The 15,142-nt window shown below is 43.5% G+C and overlaps 2 protein-coding genes across 2 annotated transcripts in view; one reads left to right on the top strand and one right to left on the bottom strand.

Moving 5' to 3' along the window:
* The window catches only part of LOC147129402 (integrin alpha-M-like), an 11,084-nt gene extending 5,705 nt beyond the window's left edge, over nt 1-5,379 (top strand). Inside the window, exons 13-30 of the mRNA XM_086016201.1 lie at nt 490-636; nt 725-934; nt 1,063-1,196; nt 1,571-1,713; nt 1,789-1,943; nt 2,028-2,153; nt 2,243-2,316; nt 2,384-2,525; nt 3,042-3,140; nt 3,370-3,449; nt 3,520-3,606; nt 3,678-3,747; nt 3,831-3,929; nt 4,043-4,123; nt 4,200-4,310; nt 4,391-4,504; nt 4,568-4,678; nt 4,765-5,379. Of these exons, the coding sequence (XP_085872327.1) occupies nt 490-636; nt 725-934; nt 1,063-1,196; nt 1,571-1,713; nt 1,789-1,943; nt 2,028-2,153; nt 2,243-2,316; nt 2,384-2,525; nt 3,042-3,140; nt 3,370-3,449; nt 3,520-3,606; nt 3,678-3,747; nt 3,831-3,929; nt 4,043-4,123; nt 4,200-4,310; nt 4,391-4,504; nt 4,568-4,678; nt 4,765-4,833 (2,052 nt within the window). The 3' untranslated portion in view covers nt 4,834-5,379. The remainder of the gene's footprint in view (nt 1-489; nt 637-724; nt 935-1,062; nt 1,197-1,570; nt 1,714-1,788; nt 1,944-2,027; nt 2,154-2,242; nt 2,317-2,383; nt 2,526-3,041; nt 3,141-3,369; nt 3,450-3,519; nt 3,607-3,677; nt 3,748-3,830; nt 3,930-4,042; nt 4,124-4,199; nt 4,311-4,390; nt 4,505-4,567; nt 4,679-4,764) is intronic.
* LOC147129401 (uncharacterized) lies at nt 5,032-15,142 on the bottom strand. Its single transcript, XM_086017520.1, is given in 27 exon segments — nt 5,032-5,646; nt 6,065-6,174; nt 6,277-6,536; nt 6,700-6,956; nt 6,958-7,275; nt 7,360-7,505; nt 7,607-7,875; nt 7,949-8,111; nt 8,545-8,800; nt 8,891-9,036; nt 9,132-9,400; nt 9,475-9,637; nt 10,139-10,394; nt 10,474-10,619; nt 10,714-10,982; nt 11,057-11,216; nt 11,553-11,850; nt 11,926-12,071; nt 12,172-12,440; nt 12,515-12,677; nt 13,007-13,229; nt 13,308-13,444; nt 13,554-13,825; nt 13,900-14,354; nt 14,434-14,579; nt 14,676-14,944; nt 15,019-15,142. Coding segments are annotated over 27 exon segments (5,868 nt in total). The 5' UTR covers nt 15,045-15,142; the 3' UTR covers nt 5,032-5,370.

Genomic DNA, 15,142 nt, shown 5'->3' with positions numbered 1-15,142 from the left:
ATCAAAATGTAAATATCAAGACGCAAAGTGAAATCTGACATATGACGACAAAATTATGTGTGACGTGACAGCAACAACAACCCAACAGAGTTTGACTGACAGAAAACAGGAAACTAAATACGAGCAAAGTGACGAGACAACGAGGCACACCTGGACAAGACACAAGTGGCTGGAGGAAGCTGATTGATTGACACAAGGGACAGGGCTGACGGGAACAGGTGGAAACAAAACCTAGTGAGTTGACAAGAGACACAGAAAAACAAGACACAGTATGAAATTAAACAAAATCTACAAAAACAATGCAAAAGTAAACAAAAACACGATCATGACAATTTATTCCGTTGTGGAATGAGGTTGTATTGGGACCATATGGATTTCCAATGCCGGCGACAGAAGAATAAATTCCGAGAACTGATTAATTTAAAAAATATATGATGACTTTAAATACTTTCCAGATGCTCTGTGTGACAACAGTTTTTGTTGCTGTAGTATCAGATCGGCGAATATTTCGGGGCAGTGGTCTGCGCCATGGATGTGAATCGGGACGCCAACACAGACGTCATCCTCATATCTGCCCCAATGTTTGTGGAGGAGGATAGAGAGGGGAGAGTTTACGCTTGCACCATGATTGGTTTGGTGAGCCATCTCGAGATTCGATTTTATTTTTTAATTTCCCTTGAAAATCAATCCCATCAATCCTGACCCATCTTCATGTATCGACCAGAAAGTCGAGTGTCGGTTCCACTCTCCGATAGTCCTCAGAGGAGTCCAGTCTCCCAGAGGGCGGTTTGGCTCTTCCCTTGCCATATTGCCTGACCTCAACTCGGATGGACTCAATGACTTGGCAGTCGGGGCGCCGCTGGAGGACGACGGACAAGGCAGCGTCTACGTATTTCATGGCGAACGAACAGGGATCTCTACTACTTTCTCACAGGTGAATTACAAAGTCGGTCAACGATTCTTTCCTGGACACACAGCAGTGGCAAAAGCACTCCAGCTCTGTACCTCAAGTCTTTTAAAAAAACAAAGATCGTTGCTTTTCGCTTATTCACTCATTTATAGAGGATTGCTGGCTCAGAATTGAATTTGGGACTCAGGTTCTTCGGCATGTCCATTAGCCAGTCCTCTGCGGACCTTAGCGGGGACAACCTGCCTGACTTTGCAGTGGGTTCAAAAGGAACCGTCATCTTAGTCAGGTAAGAGATTCTTCGCTGTTGCTCCCTTGTTTTACGATCTCAGATGTTATGACTCGCACTGGTTACTCTGCAAATTTTTGGAGCCTTTAACAATTGGCAAAACATTTGTATAATCAGTTACAAGCATTCATTAGAGGGGAGAACATGAATTGCTACAAAAAGGAAGTGCTGAGCTGAGATTCAAACCAGAACATCATCACTGAGAAGCAGACTAACCGTTCGCTCACTGTACTGTAATGCCCATTTTGCGTATTCCTGCAAACCAAAACCAAACAATACTTCTCAGTCATGCGCTTTGCTTGGTAATCGCAGTTGTTTTAGCCAGGGAAATGCATCACAAAACATCATTTGTGTCTATCCCTTTGTGTTTCCAGATCCAAACCCATAGTAACGGTAGAAAGCATGTTGTCCTATGCACCAAAGCAAGTCTCGACGAAAAACCCTGACTGTAACAACCCAAAGAACTTTGTGGCAGACTTGTGCTTTGTGATGATCAGACACTCAACCGTGCAAAGAGGTGCCTGATTCTCCATTCTTCATTCAACGACTTGTGTATGCGTCATGTTAACATTTAAACTTGAAAATGACACAGCGACAGCGAGAGTCAATTATACTTTAACGCTGGATGCAACCCGCAAGGAGCCCAACAACCGAGCTTACATCAGTGAGAAAATCCGAGAAAAGAGCGGGACCATGATTCTTGATTTAGGAGTGACACAATGTTTCAGGGTCAACTTTTTCATCAAGGTGAGTTGTTGGATGGCACCAACGACCCATTTGAGGTTCACGCTCTTCTCGAATGTCTCTTCCTCACCATGTTGACGTTCACAGCCCTGCCCAGAAGACGCTTTGAATCCTCTTTACAATGAGCTCAGATTCACATTTGACGGTTTGCCCGCCGCCAATAACCTGAGCCCGAGTCTGGCCCAACAGGCCCAGACGGTCACGATTCATCCGGTGAGACAGCTTCATTCATATGTGCCTTTAAAGCTTTGGAGATCTCATGCGGTGCTTTCAAGTGCTCACCCTTGATCTGTTCTCCACAGTTGGCCTTTGAGATCGACTGTGGCCAAGACAAAAAATGTGTAGATAACCTCAAGCTGGATTTCAATTTTAGCAGGTAAGACATTCATCAGGTTTTGTAAGTTCTGCTTCTTCAATGTTTGACCTCTCTCATCATGGAGCAGATCGTTGGAGGTCAAAGTGGGCATTGATGAGCTCTTGAATGTCACCGTATCCGTGGAGAACCTGGGGGAAAACTCGTACAATACCCTTGTTGTTCTCACCTACCCAGCTGAGTTCTCCTACAGGAAGTTTACTGTCCTGCAGGTAGGGGTTAACATAAGTCTTCTTCCTCTCTAGCTAGCGTGATTTTGGATTTGTTGCAAAGGTTGAATGGACATTAGTGGAATCTTATTGTTTGTGGAAGATGTTTGAACTTTAATCCAAAAGGATCTTTATATACCTTTGGAGGGTGTGGTCACATGTCACACAATTTGTTATTGTTGCCCGGCATGCCAACCAGTCAATTGCCTGGTGGAAAAACAGCGATAACACAAACTTCATCCTCTGTTAAAGGAGATCCTCTTTATCTTAAGAAAGATGGCTTCTTTCAGACCTCATTGAAACCAATGGTCTTTCCTAATATCCAGAATTTGGACATCATTGTCCTTAAAGGAATGCCCCCTCATTTGACTCTTAAGATCTGGAACTGAAGAAGCCTTTTGGAATAAAGGTAAAATTATCAACAAACAAGAGTCCACTCTATTCAACCTTTGAAAATGACCTGAATGACTGAGAATCTACACAGACATGATTCTGGATTTCTTTTTTCCATAAATAAAGGGACGAACTGAGTGCAACTCCTTGGACAGTGAAGGTGGCCAATCTCGGGGAAAGACAGACTGCACCATTGACAAGCCCATTTTCCAGAGTAACTCAACGGTTGGTTCTGCGCTCTGTAAAAATACTAAAGCTACCTATTGTTGCGTGAACAACAGAGGCGAACATGCATTGTCAATGATTACAACATGTATGAATGTAGATTTCCTTGTTCTTTAATTGATAATAGTACTTAGTCCTTTTGCCACCACTGAGAGAACTATACCTAATAGTAATCTAATGCTTCAAAGGCCCAAAAGAAATCTCTCTAATTTGATGACATTGATTTCAGGTTGTCTTTGTGGTTTCGTACGGCATCGAAACAGACAGCCGACTGGACAACAGGATTTTTGTCACAGCAAATGCAACAAGGTAGAGTTTTTCAACCAGTGTGCGGGACACTATTATTAGCCGCACAATTCAACTGTTGTCTCTCTTTCAGTGGGAACGAGCAACATTCGGCTTTAAGCCAACTTCACAAAGTCAAAGACATTGGTGTGAAGTACAGCATTTTTGTTACAATGGAAAGGTGCCTATTTGGACAGTCATGACAATGTGAGGATTAATTGAGCGTACCACTCATCAGGCATTTCTTTTCAGTTCCCTAAACTACATCAATTTCACCTATGGAAAGAATGACGAACAGAAATCAATCCAGCAATCTGTCCTGGTAAAGTCATGATTGAAGATGGGGGGGAGACCTTGAGGTTGATTTATTATTTTTTTTAAGCACCACTGTTGACCTTGTGTTAGGTTTCCAACAACATTCGAGCATTTAACGTCACAGTGGTGATCAGGGTGCCGGTGAAGCTAGGCGAAAAAGATATCTGGGCGAATCTGAGCTCTTTGCAGGTAGCGCATCACATTGCCACTCTAAAGATATTTGTTTGAACACACCTTAACGTTCACGGATGACGATAAGGATCACATCTTTGTTGAAGTGACATGAACTTTCTCCATTTCAGATTCCAGACTGTCAATACAGCAATGATGAAAGAGCTAATGTCTCAGATTTGGTTGGTCAGATGCAAAAAAATAAAAGAGTGGTAAGACAAGCTCAACCATTTGTTGTGGGCACATCATTAGCTACACCTGTATGAAATGTGCTTGAATGTCCCACAGGACTGCTCAGTGGCCACATGCAGGGTGTTCAAGTGCCATCGGTTTATGGGAAGGCTCGAGGGAAAACGGTACAAAATGTCAGCCAACATGAGTTCAGCATGGATCCAGCAGGTAGTGCCTAAGTCTGAGTGTCGGTGGACGTGAAGCTGTTTAATTGCGTAGCCCATCTTTCTGCTGTAATTCTCAAACAGATTGGACTCGACAAGGCCAAGTTCATCTTTACCACTACGGCCAGTCTGGAGTATGACAAGAACCAGTACATCTTCTTTTCGACGTCATCTAATAACGACCCTCGTGTGCACAAGGTCATTTTACATCAAGATGGAATGGCTCGAATGAATTGACTCAAATGTTATTGGTCATTTCAGATTGAAACGGGGGTGGAAGTGTTTCCTCAACCGGACTTTACCAAAGAGATAGTTGGTGGTTCCTTAGGTGGGCTGGCTATACTGGGTATACTCTCAGCTGTCCTTTATAAGGTGAGGAAATAAGTACAGTCCATGAAAGAAATGGATATATCACACAAATACACATTTATAATACTCCAACATTTTTGTATTCATAGGCTGGATTTTTCAAGAGTAAATACAAGGAAATGATGAACGATGCCGATGGCGCAGAAACAGATGAATGACGAGGCCACGCTCACCCATTAGTAACAAAATTAAGTTAATTTCAGCCTTTTGCTTGAAGCTGCACAAAACACTGAGGTCGTTGCCCATTTGTCCTACTGGTGATGCCCATATGGCACATTCAATAGAAATTCCAGGGAACATACAGAATGACATTTTTGTACTATTATTTTGTGTGTGTAAACTTAAACAACGGCTACATTTGTATGACATCAATAATGTACTTACAATGTCTTTAAAATGTTTATCATACATTATAAAGTACTTTATTGTTAAAATTATTCACAATGGTAATAATAATAATGATTTAAAACAAATTCTGAGGTACTTCATTCACTTGGGTTTGGCCTAATGACAAATCCCCCCAAGCAGTTTGTGACTCCAAAGTAGCCAAAAAGTATTGGACACTTTTTTGGCTTCTAAAGAAATGCTATTATAAGCTCTGCTTGATGGGAATGTGGCCTAATCATGGTAAGTGCATTACCATAGGGGGTTGAAGGTGTATCAAGATTGTATTCTAAGCGCAGCAATAAAAAGTTTCAAGCTTGTCCATGGTACATGCATGAGACCAGATAGACAGAGGTGGAAGTCACAAAGAGAGATAGAAATGAGGATCTGTAGGAATCTGGAGCACTTGCTGAGGAGGTAGCCGCAGGGGACGGCATGTCGCCAACTGTTTCCTTCAAGAATGATCCAAAACGCGATATTTTGGAAAAGACCTGAATGTCGAGTGGGGATCTAGTACCTGTTGTAACAACGGCTGCCTGGAACCAAGATGAGTCTGACTTGCAGATCAGAGGGCCACCATTATCCCCCTATAAAGAGAAATACGACAATGAATGGTATCATCCATGTATACAAATTTGCATTCAGAAGTTAAGTCCAGTGTTTTTTGTTTTTTTTTACATATGGCACTTTATGGGGGAATTAACTCATCAGAGGGAAAGCCCAAACCAGAGCATTTAGAGATAAAGCAAGAGAGGCCAGGTTGAGCTGGTTTGGACATGTTCAGAAGAGGAACATTGGATATGTTGGTAGAAGATTACTAGCAATGGAGCCACGAGGAGGGAAGCAAAGAGGAGATTATGAATGAGGTGAGCGAAAGCTTGCAGACAGTTGGTCTGCCGAGGACAAAGGCAGCCGGAAGAGGATGATTCGTTGTTGCGATCCCTGGATAGCGTTAAGCCCAAAGGGAAAGAAGACAAACTGCAATCATGGGTAAAAGGAATGCACCTGTTGAAGGTCCAAGGTGGAAGTACAAATGTTCTCCTGAGCAGAACCGGCACTTCCGCAACTGACGACCACAGTTTCAAGTTCTCTTAGACTTTCAGATTTCTCAATGCCTGCAGAGGGAACACAAACTCGTTCGAACATAAGTGTGAATATATCTTAAGCCATTTTTAGTGAATATAAATACAATACAAATTCTGCATGACAACTTTTACTTTTGCTCCCCTGTCCCCAGCCAGCCGTCCAGCACCGGGTTCCAACAGGGAAAAATATTGCATTGGTGATATCCAAACAAACAGGCTGGAGGTAATCACTGAAGATGACGTCTTTTGTTAGATGCAGAACTGCAACGTTGGAACCTTGCAGTTTGCTTATAGTAATCTTGCAAATGGCTGAAGACATTTCGAACTCCTCCACGCCATTGGCAAGTTTCTGTCCCAGATATGCAGTCCAGTCACTGGCAGTTGGAGGGGAACTGTATGTAGCATATACAGTTTTAGAATAAAATCATTCTTACACAAACCATCCGAATTTGAACAAATTGCTTAGATATTCAACCTAAAATTTCAAGTAGAACATATCATATAGGGTCAACTACATGATGACTACTAAGATGACAGCTGGTATGCAGTACATACTTGGAGAAGCACTCGGCAGACGTGAGGATGAAGCTAGACGTGATGAGGGTTCCTGCACAAGTGAAAGTCCCGTTTTTGTGGAGGCTTACGACCCAAGGCCAAGTTCCACCTGCGACAAATCCACGGTCACCTTGCACACGATTGTTCAGAGGTGCTGTGCCGCACACTTGATCTAAATGGTGGGGGGTGGGAACAAAATACAAGAGAAGGGTGAAGAAATGAAACACATAGCAAGTAATGACCACATTTGAAGTATATAAATGGATGGTAACCAGTGGGACTTGGTAGTGGTGGGCTTGGTGTTGCTGAGCTGGGATCTGGTTCTTCTGTAGGAGTAACCTGAGGAGGATGTGGAGGACAAGTGTAGTTGCTGTCAGCATCCATCTCACTGGAGTTGAACTGCACAAAGCCCGGCTTATCAGAGGTTATATGGGAGTTGATCCAGGACTGGTAGCGGGACACTCTTGCATAAACTCCTGTCTCATTGGGCAGGGCACATCCAAAACCAAAACTAACAATTCCAGATTGGATCCATTTGTAATCCTGTTTGTTAACCATTGGACCTCCTGAGTCCCCCTGGGGATGTGGAGAGGAACTGTGTTACTTTCAAAACATGCAAAACCAATTTCGAAACCAGGAGGGAATGAGAAAGTAGTCTACCTGACAAAAGTCTTTCACTCCTTTCAGAACCCCAGCACAGATCATATTGTCTGTGATTGAACCGTCTCCATTCAGGCAGTTGCACTGTCTGTTTCCCAGAATCGGGACTTGCGCTTCTTGTAGCGTTTTAGGAAAGGGGAGGGACACTACAAAGTACAGCGTTAGTATATTTGGTGCATTCAACAAAGGTTGTCATCATGTCTCATTTGGTAAAATATGTTACTTTACTACCTATGAAGTACCTTACCTCCGTCCTGGATTCTTCCCCAACCTGTGACCCAGCTGTGAGTACCATTGTTGAACACGCTGCTATTGGCTGCCAGACACACAGGTCTGATGTATTCTGTGAACGTGACTGGTGAGGAGAGTCTAAGAAGAGCGATGTCATTGTCATGGCTGGAACGGTTGTAGTTTGGATGCACAATGACTGTGTCAACAGTTCTGGACACTTCGTTTGGGTTGTCTCCCTGCAGGTTCTGACGACCAAGAGAAATCGACCATCCAAAGGTACTTTTGCTACAGAGAGAATGACAAATGTTAGATGGTCAGGGAGAAAATAACAGAATTCTTCCATGTTTGGGTGACGCACCTGATGAAGCAGTGGGCAGCAGACAGCACCCACTCTCTGTTGATGAGTGAACCACCACAAAAATGGGTACCAAAAACCTGCAGACTAGCCTGCCAGGGCCAACTTCCCTCTTGAGCATCTTCACCACCAACAATCTTTGTGTTCAGAGGTGGGCTGCCACACACTGCAAAACGATATTTCATTAGAATCCAATGCAGAAAAAGTTGAACAAGTCACAAGTAATGCCACACTGATGACAAACTCAAACATCTTTTTAACAACAGAAAACCTGTTTCCACCCAAGAGAATACTTGAACTCTGTACAAAGCTGTGTTTTGTGAATTTTCTAAAGACCCTTTCCAAAGTTGTGAAAGCTACAAACATAACAAAAATGGTCAATTTCGGAAACCAACCCTTGAAGGAGGAAGGAAGTGGTACAATACCTAAAGGGTCTTGCTCTTTAAAATAAACGTAAAAAAGCTGTACCATGGGGGCTGATTGAATTGCATTACTTGATAGAAACATGGTTTCACTACCATATCAATCAAACAAAGTTCTTGTCATATAAATCTGCATGCAATGTATGTTGTAAGTGTTGCGGAAATAGTGAAACGCACATTCAGCACTGGGCACAACAACAGGAGGAGGTATAGGACAAGTGTAGTTGCTGTCAGCATCCGGCCCACTGGAGTTGAACTGCACAAAGCCTGGTTTATCAGAGGTAATATGGGAGTTGATCCAGGACTGGTATCTGGACACTCTTACAAGAACCCCTGGATTATTTGGCCGAGCACAGTCAAATCCAAAACTGACAATTCCAGACTGGATCCAGATCGAATCCTGCTTGCTCACCATTGGACCTCCTGAATCTCCCTGAGGGCGTGGAGACAAAGTGTCTGTCAAAATAGTCTTTTAACATAAAAAAATGTAAAAAAAACATGCAGAAAATGTTAAGTAGTCTACCAGACAAGTGTCTTTCCCTCCATCTAGAAAACCAGCACAGATCATGTTGTCTGTGACTAAATCCACTCCGGTTAGGCAGCTACACTGCTTGTTTCCCAGAACTGGGACTTCCACTTCTTGTAACGTTCCAGGGAAAGGGATAGGCACTAAACAAGACAATGGAAGTGCATCACATAATCCACATTTTATTCTGTTTTATGGGAAAAGAAAACTCTATTTTACCTAAAGTTTGATGCCTCACCTCCTTCCTGGACGTCTACCCAACCTGTGATCCAGCTATCAGTACCATTGTTGAACACACTATTGTTGGATGCCAGACACACAGGTCTTACATAGTCTGTGAACGTGACTGGTGAGGAGAGTCGGAGCAAAGCGATGTCATTGTTGGAGTCTAAAGAGCTGTAGCCCGGATGCAAAACTATTGTGTCAACATTTCTCGACACTTCGTTTGAATTGTTTCCCAGTAGGCTCTGGCGACCAAGAGAAACAGACCATCCAAAGATACTTGTGCTACAAAGAGAATGTCAAAGGTTAGATGGTGAAATCAGAAGAACTGCATATGCCTTCATGTTAGGCTGACCCACCTGGATAAGCAGTGGGCAGCAGACATCACCCACTCTCTGTTTATGAGGGAACCACCACACACATGGGTACCAAGAAACTGCACACTCGCCTGCCAGGGCCAACTTCCTTCTTGAGCGTCTTCACCCCCAACAATCTTTGTGGTCAGTGATGGGCTGCCGCACACTGCAAAATGATATCTCATAATCCAAGAATTCAGTTGCACGTTGTCGAGAAAAAGTTGAACTGGTCACAAGAAATTCCACACTGATGACAAACTCAAATGTCTATTTAAGAACAGAAAAGCTGTTTCTATCAAGGAGAACAATTGAATTGAGTACAAAAACAGTTTTGTGAATTTACCTTTTTTAAATTTGTGAAGACTACAAACACAACAAAAATATCCACTTTTTGGAAACCGACCTTTGGAGGAGGAAGCACACTGGTACCACAACAAAAGTGTCTAGGGATGTAAAATACTGAAACGCTGGAGGTCCCACAGTGCAAAAGAGATCAGGATTTACATTTTCTAGCTCGACCACGGGGGCAGAGTTGAACTTTACCACTTGATAGAAACAGAGTTTCTGTGTCATATCAATAAAATATAAAAAACAGCATGTTCTTGTCATATACAGAAAATCTACATGCAATGTATGTGGTAAGTGTTGCGGTAACAGTGAAACGCACATTCAGCACTGGGCACAACAACAGGAGGATGTATAGGACAAGTGTAGTTTCTGTCAGCATCCAGCCCATTGGAGTTGAACTGTACAAAGCCTGGCTTATCAAAGGTGATGTGGGAGTTGATCCAGGACTGGTAGCTGGACACCCTTACATAAACCCCTGGATTATTTGGCCAAGCGCAGGCAAATCCTAAACTGACGATTCCAGACTGGACCCATATCAAATCTTGCTTGCTCACCATTGGACCTCCTGAGTCTCCCTGAGGGTGTGGAGAGAAAGTGTACATCAAAAAAATCTTTTCACATTAAAAAAAAAAAGTCGTAGGAAAGGTAGAGTACCAGACAAGTGTCTTTCTCGCTATCTGCGAAACCAGCACAGATCAGACTGTCTGTGACTAAATTCACTCCGGTTAGGCAGCTACACTGTCTGTTTCCCAGAACTGGGACTTGCACTTCTTGTAATGTTCTAGGGAAAGGGATAGGCACTAAACAAGACAAGGGCAGTGCATCAAGTATACCCACATTTTAGTCCAATGTTTTATGAAGGAAAACAATTTTACCTAAGGTTCAGTGCCTCACCTCCTTCCTGGACTCTTCCCCAACCAGTGACCCAGCTATCAGTACCATTGTTGAACACACTGTTGTTGGATGCTAGACACACTGGTCTGATGTAGTCTGTGAACGAGACTGGTGAGGAGAGTCTCAGAAGCGCAATATCATTGTTGAGGTCTAAACTGCTGTAGTCTGGATGCAAAATTATTGCGTGAACATTTCTCGACACTTCGTTTGAATTGTTTCCCTCGAGGTTATGACGACCAAGAGAAACTGACCAACCGAAGGTACTTGTGCTACAGAGAGAATGCCAAAGGTTAGATGATCAAATCGGAAGAAAGGTGTATGCCTTCATTTTAGGCTGACCCACCTGAAGAAGCAGTGTGCACCGGTCATCACCCACTCTCTGTTTATGAGGGAACCACCACAAACATGGGTACCAAAAAACTGCACACTCGCCTGCCAGGGCCAGCTGCCTTCTGACACATTTACACTTCCGACTATCGAGTTCAGTGTTCGGCTGCCACACACTGCAAAACAGATTACCTCATTAGAACCCAAGTACATTAATATACAGTTTGTAATATCCGGAAAATGTCAAACCTTTGTTCTGCACACAAACTACCAAAAAGTCCTAACATCAGTAAAGTCCCTATTCCACTGGGTAGTATAGTTAATTTCTATTTTTTAAAGAAATAAATAAAAGAAATCTCAGTTTTCACAATTTTTCCATAATCCAAAATTGAGAAATCACTCGTGTATGGCATCACATTTCAACAACCTACCCTTGGGGGAGAAACTACAATGCTACCATACCTAAATTACTTGCAATATATTTTGACAATGCTGTGGTGATCCTCACGCACATTCAGCACTCAACAGGTGGGACTCTCGATCTGGTCCTTCTGTAGAGGGAAAATCCGTAACAGGAGAAGGTAGACCTGGACAAATGTAGTTGCTATCAGCATCCGGCCCATCGGAGTTGAACTGCACAAAGCCCGGCTTATCAGAGCTGATGTGGGAGTTGATCCAGGACTGGTAGCGGGACACTCTGGCGTAGACTACCGGCTGATTCGGCTGAGAACAGCCAATGTTAAAACTAATAATTCCAGATTGGATCCAGATAGAATCCTGCTCGCTCATCATTGGACCACCTGAGTCTCCCTGAGGATGTGGAAAGTATCTTTCAAAACATCATTTAACATAAAAAAAATAAGTAGGAAAGGATAAGTAGTCTACCAGACAAGTGTCTTTTCCTCCTTCTAGAAAACCAGCACAGATCATATTAGCTGTAATCAAAGCCCCTCCAATCAAGCAGTCACACTCTCTATTTCCCACAACTGAGACATTTACTTCTCGGAGCGGTTTAGCGAGGGGGTAGGGCACTAAAAGGTAAAGTAAAAGAATATGATGTAAATTCAACAATTATTATTGTAATGCTTATTTTTAGGAACATGTTACATTATTACTCAAGCACTACCTTACCTTCTTCCTGGACTGATCCCCAACCAGCGACCCAGCTATTAGTACCATTGTTGAACATACTGCTATTAGCAGCCAGGCACACGGGTCTTATGTAGTCTGTGAATGAGACTGCAGAAGAGAGTCTCAGCAGAACAATGTCATTGTCGAAGATTGTACTATCGTAGAATGGATGCAAAATTACTGCGGCAACTGTCCTGGCAACCTCGTTTGGGTCTGTGTCCTCAAGGTTCTGACGACCAAGAGAAACTGACCACCCAGCTGTACTTGTGCTATGGAGAGAATGCCAAGGGTTATACAGTCAAAACAGGATGAATACATACATTTTGATGTTAGAGTGACCCACCTGTTGAAGCAGTGGGCAGCAGACATCACCCACTCTCTGTTTATGAGAGAACCACTACAAACATGGCTACCAAAACTCTGCAGACTAGCCTGCCAGGGCCAACTTCCTTGTGTAGCAACGTCACCTCCAACTATCTTGTTCTTCCGCGGTGGGTTTCCACACACTGCAAACATGACATCTCATTATAATCCAGAGACTCTAGACTAGTGCTTAACCCAGAACATTTATTTTCTCATTGTTTTACAATACCAATGGCAAACAAACATCTTAGGCGAAGAGCTGAATTGTAGCAGTAGTTGGAAACATGTTTTAGGTGTTATAAGAATCAATTAAAGCTCCCGTCAAAGGAATATACATGCATTGTATTTTGACAATTCAGCAGTGATTGAGACGCACATTCAGCACTTGACATGCTGGACAATGGATCTTCGGTTACAGCTGCAGCAGTTGTCAAAGTGCTGTATGGTCCTTCAGTAACAGGAGGAGGCAGACCAGGACAAGCATAGTTGCTATCAGCATCCGGTCCACTGGAGTTGAACTGCACAAAGCCCGGTTTATCAGAGGTGATGTGGGAATTGATCCAGGACTGGTAGCGGGACACTCTGGAGTAGACTCCAGGCAGATTAGGCTGAGCACAGCCATATCCAAAACTGACGATTCCAGACTGGATCCAGATGGAATCCTGCTGGCTCACCATTGGACCTCCTGAGTCACCCTGGGAATGTGAAGAGCAAATGTCTGTCAAAACATATTTCAACACTTAATCACCAAGTAGGAAAAAAAAGTACTCTACCAGACAAGCGTCTTTCCCTCCTTCTAGAAAACCAGCACAGATCATATTGTCCGTTACGAGACCTACTCCATTCAGGCAGTTACACTGTCTGTTTCCCAGAACTGGGATTTCCACTTCTTGCAGTGTTCCAGGAAAGGGAAGAGACACTAAATAATACAATGTCAGTGTATCAGGTATGGTCAATAAATGACTCTGCTATACTAGAATATAGTTGGGAAAGTCTATTGTATTACTAGTAAAGTACCTCACCTCCTTTCTCGATTGTTCCCCAACCAGTGACCCAGCTGTGAGTACCATTGTTGAACACACTGTTACTGGATGCCAGACACACAGGTCTGATATAGTCTGTGAACGTGACTGGTGGAGCCAGTTTGAGCAGAGCGATGTCGTTGTCCAAACTGAAAATGTTGAAGCCTGGATGTAAAATTATTGTGTCGACATTTCTGGACACTTTGTTTGAACTGTTTCCCTGTAGGTTATGCAGACCAAGAGAAACCGACCATCCAAGGATAGTTGTGCTACAGAGGGGATGGCAATGGTTAAACGGTCAAATCAGAGAAACTATATGTGTCTTCATGTTTGGGTGACCCACCTGGAGAAGCACTGGGCAGCAGACATTACCCACTCTCTGTTTATGAGGGAACCACCACATACATGGGTACCAAAAAACTGCACACTCGCCTGCCAGGGCCAACTTCCTTCTCGAGCATCTCCACCCCCAACAATCTTTGTGTTCAGTGGTGGGATGCCACACACAGCACTTGATAAACCGGGCACTGGATCTGTGGTTGTAGCTGGACCTTTAGTAACAGGAGGAGGTAGACCAGGACAAGTGTAGTTGGTGTCAGCATCCAGCCCACTGGTGTTGAAATGCACAAAGCCTGGCTTATCGGAGGTGATGTGCGAGTTGATCCAGGACTGGTAGCTGGACACTCTTACATAAACCCCTGGATTATTTGGCCGAGCACAGCCAAATCCAAAACTGACGATTCCAGACTGGATCCAAATAGAACCCTGCTTGCTCACCATTGGACCTCCTGAGTCCCCCTGAGGATGTAAAGAGAAAATATTTGTCGAAACACATTGTACACTGTTAAAAAAAAAAAGTAAAGGAGAAGCAGTCTACCTGACAAGCGTCTTTCCCGCCCTCTAGAAAACCAGCACAGATCATATTATCTGTGACTAAACCCACTCCGATTAGGCAGTTACACTCTCTATTTCCCACTACTGGAACATTCACTTCTTGGAGTGTTGCAGGGAAGGGGAGAGACACTAAGCAAGACATTGATAGTGTATCAGGTACAACCTCATTTTATCCCAATGTTGTATTAAGGAAAACTCAATTTTATTGCAGGTTCAGTGCCTCACCTCCTTCTTGGAATGTTCCCCAACCAGTGACCCAGCTATCAGTACCTTTGTTGAACACACTAGCATTGTCTACCAGACACACTGGTCTTATGTAGTCCGAGAACGTGACTGGTGAGGAGAGTCTGAGCAGAGAGATGTCATTGTCCAAGCTGAAAATGTTGAAGCCTGGATGCAAAATGATTCTGGCGACAGTTTTGGTCACTTCATTTGGGTTGTTTCCGAACAGGTTCTGACGACCAAGAGAAATTTCCCATCCAAAGGTATTTGTGCTACAGAGAGAATGCCAAAGGTTAGCTGGTCAACGCAGAAGAACTCTATATGCCTTCATGTTAGGCTGTCCCACCTGGAGAAGCAGTGGGCAGCAGACATCACCCACTCTCTGTTTATGAGGGAACCACCACAAACATGGGTACCAAAAATCTGCACACTAGCCTGCCAGGGCCAACTCCCATCTTGAGCATCTTCAC

The sequence above is a fragment of the Filicampus tigris genome, chromosome 19 (genome assembly GCF_054856515.1).
Source record: "Filicampus tigris isolate MCC_2025a chromosome 19, RoL_Ftig_1.0, whole genome shotgun sequence".
NCBI classification, from domain to species: Eukaryota; Metazoa; Chordata; class Actinopteri; order Syngnathiformes; family Syngnathidae; genus Filicampus; species Filicampus tigris.
Note: the sequence above shows the minus strand (reverse complement) of the source record. Positions and strands in the feature narration are given on the sequence as shown.